Source organism: Mustela nivalis (genome assembly GCF_964662115.1).
Source record: "Mustela nivalis genome assembly, chromosome: 4".
Taxonomy (NCBI): Eukaryota; Metazoa; Chordata; class Mammalia; order Carnivora; family Mustelidae; genus Mustela; species Mustela nivalis.
The window spans coordinates 144,579,886-144,595,704 of record NC_139023.1 but is presented as its reverse complement, the minus strand read 5'-3'; the positions used below and the strand labels follow the sequence as shown (position 1 = coordinate 144,595,704).

The following is a 15,819-nucleotide window of genomic DNA, read 5'->3' as shown; positions in this document are numbered from 1 at the left end:
CAATTTCGAGTTTTTTATGGTTCCATAAAAATTTTAGGATTGTTTGTTCCAGCTCTTTGAAAAATGCTGGTGCAATTTTGATCAGGATGAAAGTATACATTACGTTGAAACTATAGATTGCTCTAGGCAGTATACACATTTTAACAATGTTTATTCTTCTGATCCATGAGCATGGAATGCTCATCTGTCTTTTTGTGTCTTCTTCAATTTCTTTCATGAGTGTTCGGTAGTTCCTTGAGTACCAATTCTTTTCCTATTTGGTTAGGTTTATTCCCAGGTATCTTATGGTTCTTGGTGCAATAGTAAATGGAATCGATTCTCTAATTTCCCTTTCTATTTTTTCATTGTTAGTGTATAAGAAAGCAACTGATTCCTGTACATTGATTTTGTATCCTGCCACATTACTGAATTGCTGTATGAGTTGTAGTAGTTTGGGGGTGGAATCTTTTGGGTTTTCCATATAAAGTATCATGTTATCTGTGAAGAAAGAGAGTTTGACTTCTTCTTTGCCAATCTGAATACCTTTTATTTCTTTTTGTTGTCTGATGGCTGTTGCTAGGACTTCTAGTAGGATGCCCCCAGAAGGTAGTCCACTGATACCTTTCCTTCTCTACTCTCTTGGTAATCTCATTCTTTCTAATTTCAAATCCATTTCAATGCTGACCTCTCCCAAATGTGTTTCTCTTATCCAGACCTCCCCTCTGAATTCCAGGCTCGGTCAACGGCTTACTTGACTTCTTTACTTGGATGTCTCAAAGACATCTTTATCCAAATATGTGCAATACTGAGGTCCTTATAAGTTCCTTTAACCTGTTCAACCTTGCAGTCTTTTCTATTTAGTAAGTGGTAACTCCATCCTTCCAGTTGTACTGACTTCATCATCCTTGACTCTTCTGTTCCTTCATAACCTTTATTCAACCTTTCAGTTCTTTCAAGTTCTACTTCCAAATACTTTCCACCAGATTTACTCAACCACCTTGGCCCAAGTTAAAGTGTCTCTTGCCAGGATACTGTACTAGTTTTCTAATTGCTCAGGAGCTCATTAGCTCCTGACAATCTATTCTCAACCCAGCATCCAGAATCATCTATTGGAAAGGTATGCCAGAACAAGCCATTCTCTTATCAAAACTCTTTTAATGGTTTCCTGTCTCTCTCAAATTAAAATTTAAAGTCCTTAACAAAGGACTGAAAGGTCCTACATTATTTGGCGCCTGCTATGACCCTGACTTCATCTCCATCTACTCTCCTCCTTGCTCACTGCATTCTAGCCATACTGGCTTGCTCACTATTCCTTAGGACACCATGCACACTCTCAGGTCTTTTCCACTTTCTATTCCTTCCAGCTGGAGCACTCTACCATCAGAAGGCATCAAAGGCTCCCTCATCTCCTCTAGGCCTTTCCCAAATATCATTTTCTCAGTAAGTCCCACCCTTGACTGCTCTATTGAAAACAGTAATTCACCCAACCCATTCTGGTACTTCTTATTCTCTTCCTCACTTTATTTTTCTCTTCAGTATGCATCACTCATCTTATACATTATATTTTCACTTATTTATTGGCTGTTTCTTTCTATAAGTATATAACCTCGACAAGAGCAAAGATGTATCTTTTTTCTCATTGCTATATCCTTGAAAGAAAGTGCCTAGCATGTAAGAAGAACTTGATACTTATTGAATGAGTGAAGAGAAAGTTTAAATACCTTTTTTTGAGTAATTTTGCTATAAAACAGTGGGCAAAAATAGACAGCAGGTGGGATAAGGTGAGGTTTAATTTTCAAGATGTGTAATATTACAGAATACTTATATGTTAATAGAACTGATCCAGCAGAGATAGAAAATTTGATAATATAGGAGAAAGGGGGAAATCTGTGTGAATCATATTGTTAAGAAGGCAATAAGAGATAACACAACAGGAGGGACTGGCCTTAGAGGAGGGCAAAGACAGTTTATCTATAGAAACAGGAGAAAAGACAAAGAATATAGATGCAGGGAGGTGGGATCTTATAAAATTTCTGATTGCTTCTAATTTCCTCACAGGCTAGTTCCTTTCTGCATCGGATGAGATGAAAAACGAGAAGAGGCATCAGAGATTTGAGAAACAAGGAGAAGGTATGAAATGATTCTCTGGAGAGTAGGGGTGAGGATTAATTAGGAGAAGGCAATAAAATCACCAGGCCCACAGTTAGTTGTCATGAATTTCAAATGAGACCAGTCAGCATGCGAGTGCGTGTTCCAGCCACATTCAGGTACACATGCAGGAAGATACAGCGTTGGGTTTAAGCAGGATTGGCACTTGACCATGCAAATATGAAGCAGTAAGGTTCTTGATGGCATATGTCGTATAGTAATTATAATGACAGACCATGAGATCTAGGCTAGGTAAGATGGGATGTGAGGGTAAGGGAGAGAGGGTAGAGTAGGCTAGAGGCTTTGTTAAGGTGGTAAGGTAAATAAACTGGCCAGTCTAGCAAGTTTGAAGACTTTTTAATTTGGGGAATACGTCACAAAAATAGGAGCCGTTGGTAAGAGGAGACATTTCAAAAGGGGATTACGTAAGGATGCGGTTATTGGCAGTAATAAAGTCAAAGATGTGTGTGACTACAGGGGTCATTGGCTGAGAGGAAGTGGAAGGTATTCTTACTGGAGAAGAGGTCAATAATTTAGAGGCCAGGATATAAGGAGGATCAATTATGTGAAAATTGAAAAACACCAAGAATTAATCTAAGCATACTATTAAAAAAAAGACAATGGGAAGGTGCTAACATTTTGTGGACCCAGAGAGTGACCTTGGGTTCTACTGATAATTACAGTAAGAAGCGGTAGCTGGTCATATAGGTATATTGGCATAACCTCCAAAGGAATGAAAATATTTTATGAGGAAGGCATGGGAGATGATCTGGAATTGGTAATGAGGTGCGAGAGAGACACCTTACCCCATTTCAAGGCTCAGTGATATGAAAGACACCTGTAGCAGAAACATGAATCAGAGGACAGGTTTCAGTTGGAGCAAGATGGTGAAGGGGGACATTCTGAGGAGAGGTCAAGAATACAGAGAACTGAGATTCCATCAGTAAAAATGGCCTTTACTAGCTACTGCACCTGAACACTTAGAAATTTCCATTTTCAAGATATGATTTTAAAGAGACAATTCAATTTCTTGCGGTTGTATTGGTTTCCTCAGCTTCTCTAACAAAATACCTCAAACTAGGGGGCTTAAAACAACAGAAATTTGTTGGATAGCTCTGGAAACTATAAGTCTGAAATCAAGCAAGGCCAGGCTCCCTCTGAAGTCTGTAGGGAAGAATCCCTTCTTGCCTCTTCCAGCCATGATATCTGCCATCCAGCAATCCTTCCTGCTCCTTGGCTTGTCTGCACATTCCTCCAATCTCTGACACAACCTGCCATTCTCCCTCTGGGTCTGACACCTCTTCTTGTAAGGACACCAGTATTGGATTTAGGGCCCACCCTGCACCAGTAGGACTTCATCTGAAATATTTATATCTGCAATAACCCTATTTTCAAATAAGGTCACATTTCAATGTTCTAGGGGTTAGAACTTCTACATATCTTTTGGGAGTACACAATTCAATCCAAACCAGGATGATAGGAAAACACTACAGCTTTTGCGGAATGTGTACTAATTTAAGTTGCACAGGTTTTTGTCCTGTGCAAAAGTGAAGCCTGGTAATTCAAGTTTTTAAGGAATGACCTTGCTTTGTGAAACCACGACAACCCTAACAGACAAAAAGTATTATATGCCATGCATGTGACGTAAGGTCATGTAACACAGACATATCTATTGATGCTGTGTGATGATGTCATTGAACCTATTGGGACAGTCTAATGAGTTAGCTCAGAGGGGAAGCATTAAACTTTGAAGTTGAGGGTCTTGGGGTCTCTTTCACTATTTTTGTAGATCTATTGTTTAAAATGTTGAACCAACTAAAGCTCACTAGCCTCTCTGTCTAAGAGTGGGAGAAAGTTTGCAACAGTGTGATGTCATCATGTTAAAAAGCTGGGAACATTTCTTGTTATGGCTGGAAATGGGCAGGAGAAGGAGAAAAGAACTCATCTGGTTCTGTAGTTATGAGCTGTAACAGGGTCCGAGAGATTCCAGACTCTGAGATACTCAAAGGGCTATCCTAGGTCACAGCCCCATAGTTGTAGCTGTGGCTTCTCCCCAGCTCATCTTAAAAGAGTCACAGGAAGAGATGAAGCTCTTCTGCAGTGGAGAAAACCTGCACCACATAACCGTGACGCTTTCCATTAGTCTTCTGAGGGCCCTCAGACTGGCCTGGATCCTGTGCCTGTTGAGGGCTGCCCCCTCAGAAATCATGATCCAAGGTCTCAGAAAGAACACCAAGGGGTGATCCTAGCTCCTTACATTGAGCGAGCAGTTGGGCACATACCAAGACTTCTCTTCCAAGTAAATGCAAATCAATATTCACTTCAGTATTAATGTGACTCACTGCAAATTCTGAATTGGTAGAATCCAAATGAATGAGGTTTGTTATGCTGAGCAAAGTGATCTGATGATTTGACTCGTCCTAACCTTGTCAGCATGGAGCCAGCATTTCAGAAGGAATGGGGAAGCTGAGGTTTATTACTTGAAGGTAATGTCTTTCATGAAAGATGCAGAATCTAACTGCTTAGGAGGGCATCTCTCCCTCTCCACTTCCTGCACAGCTTGTAAGAAATGAAGTCCCTCACACTATTACTCTAATTGAATTCCAACTTGGGTAATTACACTATAATTAAATAAATTTTCCCCATAGTTTTAATTCTCTGACAAATAGTGCTAGTCAAACAGCTACATTTCACACCCAGAAACGATCCCCAACTCCATTTCAGTGATGAGTGGAGTGATTTATACTTGGGAAATGTTGCGTATGAAAAATGCACAGTTCATAAAATATTTTAGGTATCATTCATGATTACATATGCTTTTCTCAGCATGAGATAACATTAATTTCTATTACAATCTTTCATCTAATTTCTCATATGCTCAGCGCCAAAAGAAATAAGACAGTTAATTAGCAGTTCTCATTCTCAGAACAATTTTTGTTTAGTTAACCAGTGGCTGGCATTTTTTATGTCTGAAGTGCATTTCATTTTCCCTGGCATACAGCCTAGGTAGATATTATTGCTTCCCATTCGACAGATGGAAGAATTGAGGCAGCATTCCCCAGAGTAAGAGAGCCAGTTACTACAAGCCTTGGGACCCAAGTGTTCTCTGGTCCTCTGGTCCTTGGCTCTTTCTATCAAACACTGGGTCACTAGCAATCACTTCGGTTCTACTAATGAGAAAAGAGAGAGCATATATCTGTGACCTATGTCGCAGGTCATTAATTTGCAATAATTAATGATTTAGCCCTGGAGTCAGAGGCCTAGTAACTGGGCTCTGATGCCATCCTTGGATCATGAGACCACAGAGATCCTTTATGTCAACATGTTATTATTCGGTACAGTTCAACTGGAAGAACAAAATGTGACGCAAAGTGGTGCAAAAGGATTCAAATTTCCATTTCATCCTAATGTCCTTTCCTAAAGGGTTGTAGATGGCTTTTAATAAAAGATATTAAAGACAACATCAAAATACTCACAAAAAGCAGCAGTAGCAGGGGTGTTATAACGATGCCCTGAAAGAAATAAAAGAGATGATGATCATTTATAAGCCTGGAAAGCAGGACAATTTTTTTGCTATTTTAAACTCTGATGCATGGAAATGTTGATCCTTCTCACCTCCGTTTAATAAAATCTAGGTGATAAAGATGAGGGAGCCCCAGTCTTGGCTCTCCCTACCATAAAGTCTTAGCATCTCTATTACGATTATTTGTATTTGGTGCCGTTAAACGTACAATCACCAATCTTCCTTAAACTTGTCTGCCCTTTTTAAAATGGAAGTTGCTTTCCATGTTGCATATGTATCAGTCGGGTGAAGCCGGCAGGCCTTCTCACTCCAAGGCTTTCAACTCTAACTTGGATAAAGTGCCCCCTTTCAAGAGAAGACAGGTGGTTCAGTCCCAGTTGGGGTCCTCTCCTGAGCAAAGACCACGTCAGTTGTGATGAATGAGATGTCGTGATTTTGTAATGTGAACCGATCTCCCCTAGGAAATGAGCTGGGATCTCAAAACTCATTTCACTTGATTAGACTCCATGTCTCCATGGTGGAAGGCAAGTCTTTCATCTAATTCAGCCACACAGGACCACCTCGGTCCCTCTGCCTCCCCTAGGCAGAAAGGAGCAAAAGATTTGTTTTCTGCAATGACAGGAAACAGTTTGAGGCTGTTGTCAATGAGGCAGGATACAAGCTTTTAGGTTTCTTGAAGGTAAATCTTTAAAACTAGGTGTTTGAGTTGGGAGTTAACATGACAGATTTCAGTTTTAGAGCTGCAAATGATTATTCGCCCCTTTTAGTTCTTCCTTTATCTCTCAACGCTTCATTATGATTTATACAAAAAAAAGCATTCCATAGTTTTATTAATGAATTCCATTTGGAACTTCAAAATTCCAAAGAGTCTGTGTATGCGTGTGTTTGTGTGTGCATGTATACACACACATGCACGTGTATTGTGTGTGAGAGAAAGAGACAGACAGAGACTATACTGTGCCCAGGATCTAAGGTCTGGGACCATTTCATTACATTTGGAAAAAAGTACTTTTGATATTTATATGAAATCTTTTCATCATTACAGTAACTAATTCTTTTGGATGTGCCCCAAGAGGGGTGGGCTACCTTTTATGAACATTGCTATGACTTTCTTAGGCAATATACCACATGTGATTTACACATGAAGATTCATAGATGAGTTTGTTTTATAGTTAAGTAATAGAATAAATGCTTCTTTATTGTGCAAACTTTTGCAGCTAGCAATAACGAATATAACATTTTAAGTGTTAATTTGTTTATTAAAATATGTATTATGGCTTTAAAACTCTATGAAACAGGTTCTCATCAGCAGCTTTAGGAGAGCTAAACGTGCAAAATGCCAAAGTAATTTTAAGAGCTACTGTCTTTTCTTCAATGACATGGAATATACTTAGACCTCAGGAAGAATTCCAAACTTTACAAGGCTATGTGGAAATGAAAATATCTGGCTATTTCAGTCTATGTGGGAGCTATCTGATTTCAAGTCAATTTGCTTAAACTTTTATTGAAAGTCCACTTATATGTGAAGTACTGTTCCATTTATTAGAAGAATTAGTGGAAATTGATCTGCCAGAAAGGAAAACAAGGATGTTCCAGGAAGAGGGATGGGAATTCACAAAGCTATACAAAGTTGAGAAGGGGGTAAGAATATATGAAGTGGAGGCATCAAAAACCAGGTCACCAAGGACCTCATGGCCAGAAGAGGGAGTGGATCGGATCTGATCAACAGTGGCAAACTACTCGAGAATATCAAGTAAAGGTACAGTAAGGCGGTAAATAATTTCATATATAGAGAAAAAATTGGACTTAAGAGTATAAGCTAACCAGTTTACCTTTGTTATCTATCAATTCTCCCATATCCAAATAAAAGAAAGTAGAAACTTGAATTAATATTAATTGTGAAATACCAACAGCACCAATTACACTCATGAGAAACAAGGTACGGTATCAGGGATTAGAATTTTCAACTAGGATGAATGTTGAGCATTGTCACCACTCAGAGGGCATTTGTCTTATATCAGAGGAGGTGAAGCCACACTGGCATCTTATAAGTATATGGGGACCCACATTCTTCCTGGTGACCACTAATTTTCCTTTGCTGCAGTGGAATCCTAAAAGTATTAGTAATAATACCAGGACTTAATGGCATTTTGCTTCAGCACTTTCATGTACCACATTCTTAAAATGTGGTCCTCCCCCACTGAAGGAGGTAGGTTATATCATAGGCCCATTTTATGGATGAGGTAATAGGGGTTCAGAAAAGCTAAGCAAACAGCCCACAGCCATACAGAAAATAAATGGCAAAGGCAAAACCTGGATTTGACCCTGCTTTGCCCACCCCCAAAGCCAGAACTTCACTTCAGTGACTATGCCACTGGTCCTGGGTGTCAAGTTTCAGCAATCAGTACAGTTTTTGACAGAGTTCTGCTTCAGACATGTATATAGTGATTAGCTGCTGTATGATCTTGCTTTCAAGGTGATAACCAATTCTTAAAGATGATGCTATTTTGGAATGCAGAGCACTATTATCTGCAGGTTTTCCTGACTGAATATTTCAAGTGTATAGTTGAACATAATAGCTTCTTTGCAATTCTTCTAAAGATTTAATAATATTTATTCCTAAAAATATTAAAAATTTCCTGGCAAATAGGATGTATTTTCTAATTCTGGATTCAAGATTCCTCATTATTTTCTTAAAAAATGTTTATTCAATTTCCTTAATTAAGATTGAATTGTTATACTGTGCTGAAATCTGTTTTTCAATTGTATTAGTTAAAAATTCAATTGTATGAGTCAGCCACAGTGCCATTTATCGTGACAAGAACACCGTTAAGTTTTAGCGCAATCATTACAATAATTGTTAAAATACTAATAGCCAACATTTATGGAGTGCTTATCTCACATCAATGATGTGCTAAGGACTTCATGAATGTTATCTTATGGAACTCTAACAACAACCCTATCGGGTAGGTACTATTATTATCCCCATCTCCTACAGAAGGAAACTACGTCTCAGAGATATAGTTTGACCTAGGAAGAGGCGATGCCGGGAATTCAATCTCTGTCTCCCTGATTCCACAGCCTGGCAGCCTGAATGGTGTAAATAAAATCTTTGTAGTCTTACCCTATTTCCTCAGGGTTGTATTTTTAGAGTAAACCTGAGAGGAGCTTCAAACTCAGTATGTCTTTTTGATGACATGAAACAAATTGAGAGATCAGCCTTTGTGTGACACGGTTGACACATTTTTTTTTAAGTCAGGTTTTTACAAAATCGATGGTAAAAAGGGTGAGCTGAAATGTAAACTGTAACAGCAACAATCACTAGGAGATGGAAAGTCAGACAAACATATTCTTTTCTCTTGGGTATAGAGAAGGCTCAATTTGATTGTCTCTTTTCTCTTCCCCAGTAAATCCTATGTAAATGGATAAAATCAAAGAAGTGGTAGATGAGCACTTCTAGCAAAAGATGTTACCCCTCTGCTTGCAGATTCAAGGTCAAGACATAGTTTTAGCATCCTTGCAATTGGGATGGAGTGCTAAGCTTTCTGATTGCAACACCTGAAGAAGTCTAGTCATAAAGTGACTGGCTTTGATTGGCTCTTAAAAAAGCCTTCAGAAAATCCATTTACACCTCTGATGTGAATAACTGGGTGAATATATTTCAATGGCTTCAGTGGGAAGGAGAAAAAAGTGTCAAATTTCAGACACTGAGATTTAGTCACAATACAAGCCTCCCCAAACCTCCAAATAACAACAAAAACAACACCAAAAATGTAAATGTACCTCTCAGCGGTAATGTTAGTTAAAAAGGCAAAACTTAAGTGAATTATCATTTTTTAAAAATAGGAAATGTTGTCAAAAGACTTTGCTGCAACAACTATTACTATCACACAGAAACCAAAATTGACTTCTTAGGTGTCTGTCTCTAGGATGTTGAATGTTAAGGCTTGGAAAAGGTGCTTTTTATTTATTTATTTATTTATGTAATTTTTATTATTATTTTTTTAAATTTTATTTATTTGACACAGAGAGAGATCACAAGTAGGCAGAGAGAGAGAAGAGGAAGCAGGCCTCCTGCTGAGCAGAGAGCCCGATGCGGGACTCGATCCCAGGACCCTGAGATCATGACCCAAGCCGAAGGCAGAGGCTCAACCCACTGAGCCACCCAGGTGCCCTTATTTTTTAATTAAAAGGCAATCACTTAATTTTTACAGAATAACAGATACTCCTCTGAAATGTGACCCCCTCTGTCTCCCTCACTTGCTCACCGGTGAGGTGAGGCTATGATGGCTATGCTTTTGCGGGAGAACCCACAGAGGCAATGTTCTTCTGAAGGCAACGCTGACCTTTCACAACAGAGAAGCTCTCTTTTCAATGATCCCAAACCGCCTCCACGGTCGCGCTGCCTTCCCCTTTGAAGCAACTTAGGGCACGTCTCACCCCTCCTGTCTTGGGATGGCCTTTTAATTGATGCTTTTGAGTGGTGTAAATAAAATCTCTGCACTCTTCAACTATTGCCTCATGCCTACAATTTAAGAATAATGCCGAGATGAGCATTTGGGGGCCCACACTAAGTCTTTTCCAGGCTAAAGGTCATTAGGCAGCCCCCTCAACATGACTTCCCTAGGGTAGGGCTCTGAGGCTCCTCTTAGACCTAATCACCTTCAGGTGAACCTAAGAGCACATAGCACTCATTTCTTTTCTTTCTTTTTTTTTTTTTTTTTAATTTCTTTTCAGTGTAACAGAATTCATTGTTTTTGCACCACACCCAGTGCTCCATGCAATAGTGCCCTCCATAATACCCACCACCTGGCTCCCGGAACCTCCCACCCCCCGCCCCGTCAAAACGCTCAGATTGTTTTTCAGAGTCCACAGTCTCTCGGTTCACCTCCCCTTCCAATTTCCCTCAACTCCCTTCATAGCACTCATTTCATGACAATTGAGCAAAACTTGGAGCTTTCATCCTAGAGCACTAACAGGCCAATCCAAGGATTATTTAATTACCTGGAGGGATATACTTCTGTTTGACTTTTATTTGCTAGTAATTCAGGCTCAGAAATTACATGCTAACTTATACAGTATTGTCCAGTAGATACAGAAATAATTTCTGTCTAGTAGGAAAAAAAAGATGACAAAGGTTATGGTCTTACTACGCTATAGGTATTAGCCAGTTTTGTCCTTAACCTAGTGAACTTATTTTGGTATTCTTTTCTGGTGGACTATATAATAATCCCTACTTCTTTTTTTTTTTTTTTTAAAGTTTTATTTATGAGGGGGGAAAGGCACACAGGACAAAGAGAATCCCAAGCAGACTCCCTGCTGAGCATCCCCCTCACTGCCCCAACACAGGGCTCGATTCCACAACCTAGAGATCATGATATGAGCCAAAACCAAGAGTCAAATGCTTAACTGAGGTACCCAGGCACCCCTCTAATCCCCACTCCTATAACCTCATAGAAATCAACCTTACCATCCTGCTGGTTCCCCTATTATTCAGTCGAATAAATGTTTGACATGAGCTCACTTTATATTTGTAAGAAAGTCATGTTTTCAGCTTTTGAAAATTCTACTTTGACAGCTACTTTACTCTGAACCTTGCACTTTTGTTAATGCTAAGATGACTTTTTTTTTTTAAAGGGTTAATGCCAACTAAAACTCCCAGTTTGTCTTCACATGTTGTCCAGTAGTCAGTATACAGTGGTATCTTAAAAAGTTCAAAAGAAGGGGAGCCTGGGTGGCTCAGTGGGTTAAGCCTCCACCTTCGGCTCAGGTCACAAGTCTAGGGTCCTGGGATCAAGCCCCGCATCAGGCTCTCTGCTCAGTGGGGAGCTTGCTTCCCCCCCTTCTCTCTCTGCCTGCCTCTCTGCCTTCTTGTGATCTCCATCTGTCAAATAAATAAATAAAATCTTTAAAAAAGAAAAAAAGTTCAAAAGAAGCTTATGCTTGTTGAACTAATATGTAATGAGTGAGATTGACCAATACATCCTAAACAATAAATTATAAAGTGGTTCAGGATATATGGTCTCCAGAGAATATGACCTGATAAACACGGATCTCAGAGCAAACATCAGAGTAAACTTCATAAAGTAAAGAAAAATGCATTAAAAGTAGTAGCTGGAAAGAAAGTTGTGGTTGATTGGTGGGAAAGGGCCTCTTTCCTCTTACCTGCCTACACTTTCCTCTTTAAAACTGGACCTTCACAGAGTGAATGGCTCAATACCCCCAAATTAAGCATTTCTCAGGATATTCCTAGCTCTGTCAGGGGAAGAAGGTTCCTAGCAGCTGGTTTGAGCATTCTGGTGTGTCTGCCAGGTACAGGGCACTATAGTAAAGACAGTGGCATCAGACTATAGGAGCTAGATAACACCAGCCACTAAAAACATCCAGTCAGTTCTCTCTAGTCTGAGTCCACGTTTGCCAAGAAAACGTTGAAAAATAGTTTTGTTTTCCAAGTAGCATTTTTGGTAGAAAGAGAGCACGCGGGGCACCTGGGTGGCTCAGTGGGTTAAAGCCTCTGCCTTCAGCTTGGGTCATGATCCCAGGGTTCTGGGATCGAGCCCCACATCAGGCTCTCTGCTCAGCAGGGAGCCTGCTTCCTCTTCTCTCTCTGCCTGCCTCTCTGCCTACTTGCGATCTCTATCTGTCAAATAAATAAATAAAACCTTAAAAGAAATTAAAAAAAAGAAAAAGAGCACGTTGACTAGCTGACCTCAGGCTCCTAAAACACAACCATATTATGGTGTGCTAAACACAGTGAGTTTCTGGACCTGCAGAGCTAAGGATCTATTTCTGGATTCTGGGACTCCTTGGGAGCAACAGTACCTTGTAAGGCCTTGCAGGAATGACAGCTGGCTCATCTCAGTGACATACATTTAATTAAAGAAACATTACTGAGTGCTAACCATGTATCACACATCACAGGAGCTGATGAGAAAAAGATTCCAAAGTTTCCTTAGCACATAAAACTGCGAGCATTTTGAAATGGACTTTTACATAAAACTCCAAAAAATAGTTTCTGTGAAGCCCCTGGCTTGTCTTTGAAGACTAACTTGGAATACCTTTGTTCTTTCTTTCCTATTTTTCTTCTCCTACAACCACTGGTGGGCATTGTTTACCTCACTAATTTACTTAGTGCATGACTATGCTATGGTTCTTGCCTATGAGGAGTTCCCATTATAGAAAGCAGTTCTACCCATCCTTCTGTAACTTCGACACTTCTGTTAAGCAATACCTCTACTGTCTTATTCCCAAAAGATTGTGGTGTTTCTTCAGGCTAAAATGAAGGGTTCTTATGTACATAGTAAGTGTTATCTTACTAGATTTGGCCTCGTATCTTCTGAGATTTTGATCTGTCACTGAAACATTCAGCAAATACCTACTTGGTGACTCCTCCATCAGGCCCCATTAGATGAGGGATAGCGGCCAATGAAACATGTACAGTAATGTCCTCAGCGCTTTACAGAAGACAGAAAAGCAACCACAGTAAAACGGTGAGTGTTTTAAATTACAGTCTCAGTATGCTATGAGAGTGCTTATCAGGGAGGTGAGAGCAGTTTGATGACAACTGAAAGCAGAGTAGCAGTGGGGTACATAAAGAAGGGGCAGCCCCGGAGAAGGCGGGTGGGGAGAGAACACACAGGGAGGGAGGAGGGGCCGTACAAAGGCTCTGGAGGCAAGAAGAACATACAGCCAACTGCAGGTGAAGGTAGAGTGTGGGGAGGGCCATGGGAGAGATGAAGCTAGAAGCCCGGTGAAGCAGGAAGGCCTAATCATCCAAGCTGAGGAGTGTGGCTTCATTTCAAGGCCAGGGGAAGCCCCTGAGAGAATTCTGGAGGCGTGGATCTAGGGGAAGGGCCTGGGGCCAGGGCTGGATGATACCCAGGTTTAGGCAGAAATCAGTCTGGGTGTAATTTAGAAAAGAGGTTAAAATGGTGGGAAATTAAAAGGAGGGAGACTAATGAGGAGGCTGTTCAGTAATCCAGGCGGAGGTGGATTTGGGCTAAGGTGACAGAAGCTTAATGATCAAGACAAAGATATCATCACATCCTCAAGAAGAATTTGACATGTGGACTGGTAGATTTACTAAATATTGAGGGAGGGATGGCGATTAAAAGGATGGACAAAGGGCTTCTTAGTCTTCTAAATTAAGTGAGTTTTGGCCAAATAGGGAGGCTGTGGAGCCAATTACTGAGCCACAGTAGACTTGGGATGTATGTAGATCAATTTTTCTTTAGGAAGATGTTGGATCTAGAAGTCTATAAGGCCTCCATTTAGAGACACTTTAAGTAGTTGGATAGATGGGACAGAAGCTCAATCTAGGGTGGACAGTGGCTACAGATGAGTGAGTCCTCACCATACAGTCGGTGGCTTACTATGACAGAGAAGGAAAGACGTTCAGGAATACAGAATGCACATTCAAGCTCAGAGGAGACTTAGCAGAAAATGGTTTCAATGGGATAACTAGTGTGGACATTAAGCTGGATTGAGAGCTAAAACGGAAGAGGAGAGAGAGAGAGAGTTTGGACACTCTTTGAAGAAATCTATCAAGAAAGAAAGAAAGAGAGAGAGAGAGGAAGGAAGGAAGGAAGGATGGATGGATAAATCTGGCTATCAAGAGGAGGAGAGAGATAGAGCCATAACTGGAGGGGAATCAATATGAGGGAAAGGAAGTATGTTGGGGTTTTTTTTGTTGTTTTTTGTTTTTGTTTTTTTTTAAAGATTTTATTTATTTATTTGACAGAGGAGAGAGATCACAGTAGGAGAGAGGAAGGGAAGAGATCACAGAGAGAGAGAAAGGGAAGCAGGACCCCTGCTGAGCAGAGAGCCCGATGTGGGACTCGATCCCAGGACCCTGAGATCATGACCTGAGTAGAAGGCAGCGGCTTAACCCACTGAGCCACCCAGGCGCCCAGTATGTTGGTTTTTGTTTTGTTGTTTGTTTGCTTTGCTTTTGAAAGATAAAACTTGGGGATTTCAAAATTGATTTAAAAAGAAGAAGAAGAAGAAGAAGAAGAAGAAGAAGAAGAAGAAGAAGAAGAAGAAGAAGAAGAAGAAGAAGAAGAAGAAGAAGAAGAAGAAGAAGAAGAAGAAGAAGGAGGAGGAGAGGAGAAGTCAATGGGGCTGGAAGGCGTGGAGGTTTAGAAAGAGAAGGGATTATACTTATTACCTTAAGGGAAGGTGGGGGAGGAGAGAAGGAGCAGCAGCAGGGAAGGAGTCCCAGTGCACAGCTGCAGGGTTTAACTTTAGGACGGGGATGGCTGACAGCTCTTCATTGTAAAAAGGGAGAAAAAGATAGATTAGGCACAGATGAAGACAAACTTGCATGTGTTTGATGTTAGAAAGTTGAAGGGACTTTCATTTAAGAGCTTTTCTTTTCTTTTCTTTTTTTTTTTTTTTTAAGATTTTATGTATTTGACAGAGAGAGATCACAATAGACAGATAGGCAGGCAGAGAGAGAGAGAGAAGGAAGCAGGCTCTCTGCCAAGCAGAGAGCCCGATGCAGGACTCAATCCCAGAACCCTGAGATCATGACCTGAGCTGAAGGCAGAGGCTTAACCCACTGAGCCACCCAGGTGCTCCGAAAGCTTCTATTTTCTATATTAAGTAGGTGAAGTTCAGGCAGGGGCAAGTCAGTGATTGGAAAACCTGTGTAGTGACTAATGGGAGCGGGTGTCTAAGACAGTGATGGGGCTCAGATTTCACCATCTTGTGAAGGTAACAAGTTAGCTGACCATGGCTTCATGGATACTGGAAGAAAACACAAGACTCCTGGGTCATAGCCACAGGGCAGTATCACTCACAGGATAGGAATGATGCCGACTAAGTGAGCATCAGCTCCCCTCGCCCCCGAGTCAAGCAGGGTGGTGTAAATGGGCTCAGATGGATGCCTGCACCTATGGTGGGTTGCATTCCAGAGAAGAAATACTGAGTTTAGGGATCCAAATCTTTTATAAGGAACAGAAAGCATGCTTATCATTTGCTCTGGAGGGAAATACTATCTTTATATTTCTGTGGCAATAAGTGTACGTGGCATTTGTTCCAGAGGGAGATACTATTTCTATCTTTCAAGGCCATTCACTATAGAAACATTCCTGAGAAGATAGCTGAGAACAAAGGGCCATCAGTGCCTCTGATGACAAGATGTACAGAGATGTGAGAGATACATGGAG

General features: G+C 40.6%; 1 protein-coding gene and 1 long non-coding RNA gene across 8 annotated transcripts in view; one reads left to right on the top strand and one right to left on the bottom strand.

Annotated features, from left to right (window-relative positions):
- Positions 1–15,819, bottom strand: part of SLC10A7 (solute carrier family 10 member 7) — a 251,975-nt gene that overhangs the window by 66,898 nt on the left and 169,258 nt on the right. For all 6 annotated transcript variants that reach the window (XR_014311044.1, XR_014311045.1, XM_082728238.1 and 3 more), the window contains one exon: positions 5,604–5,639. Coding sequence is in view for 4 of the 6 variants with exons in the window: in XM_082728238.1 (XP_082584364.1) it covers positions 5,604–5,639 (36 nt within the window). In the remaining 2 variants the exon portion in view is untranslated. The remainder of the gene's footprint in view (positions 1–5,603; positions 5,640–15,819) is intronic.
- The window catches only part of LOC309863439, a 92,092-nt gene that overhangs the window by 32,897 nt on the left and 43,376 nt on the right, over positions 1–15,819 (top strand). For both annotated transcript variants that reach the window (XR_014311046.1, XR_014311047.1), the window contains 2 exons: positions 2,038–2,109; positions 13,049–13,140. This is a non-coding gene — a long non-coding RNA (uncharacterized lncRNA). The remainder of the gene's footprint in view (positions 1–2,037; positions 2,110–13,048; positions 13,141–15,819) is intronic.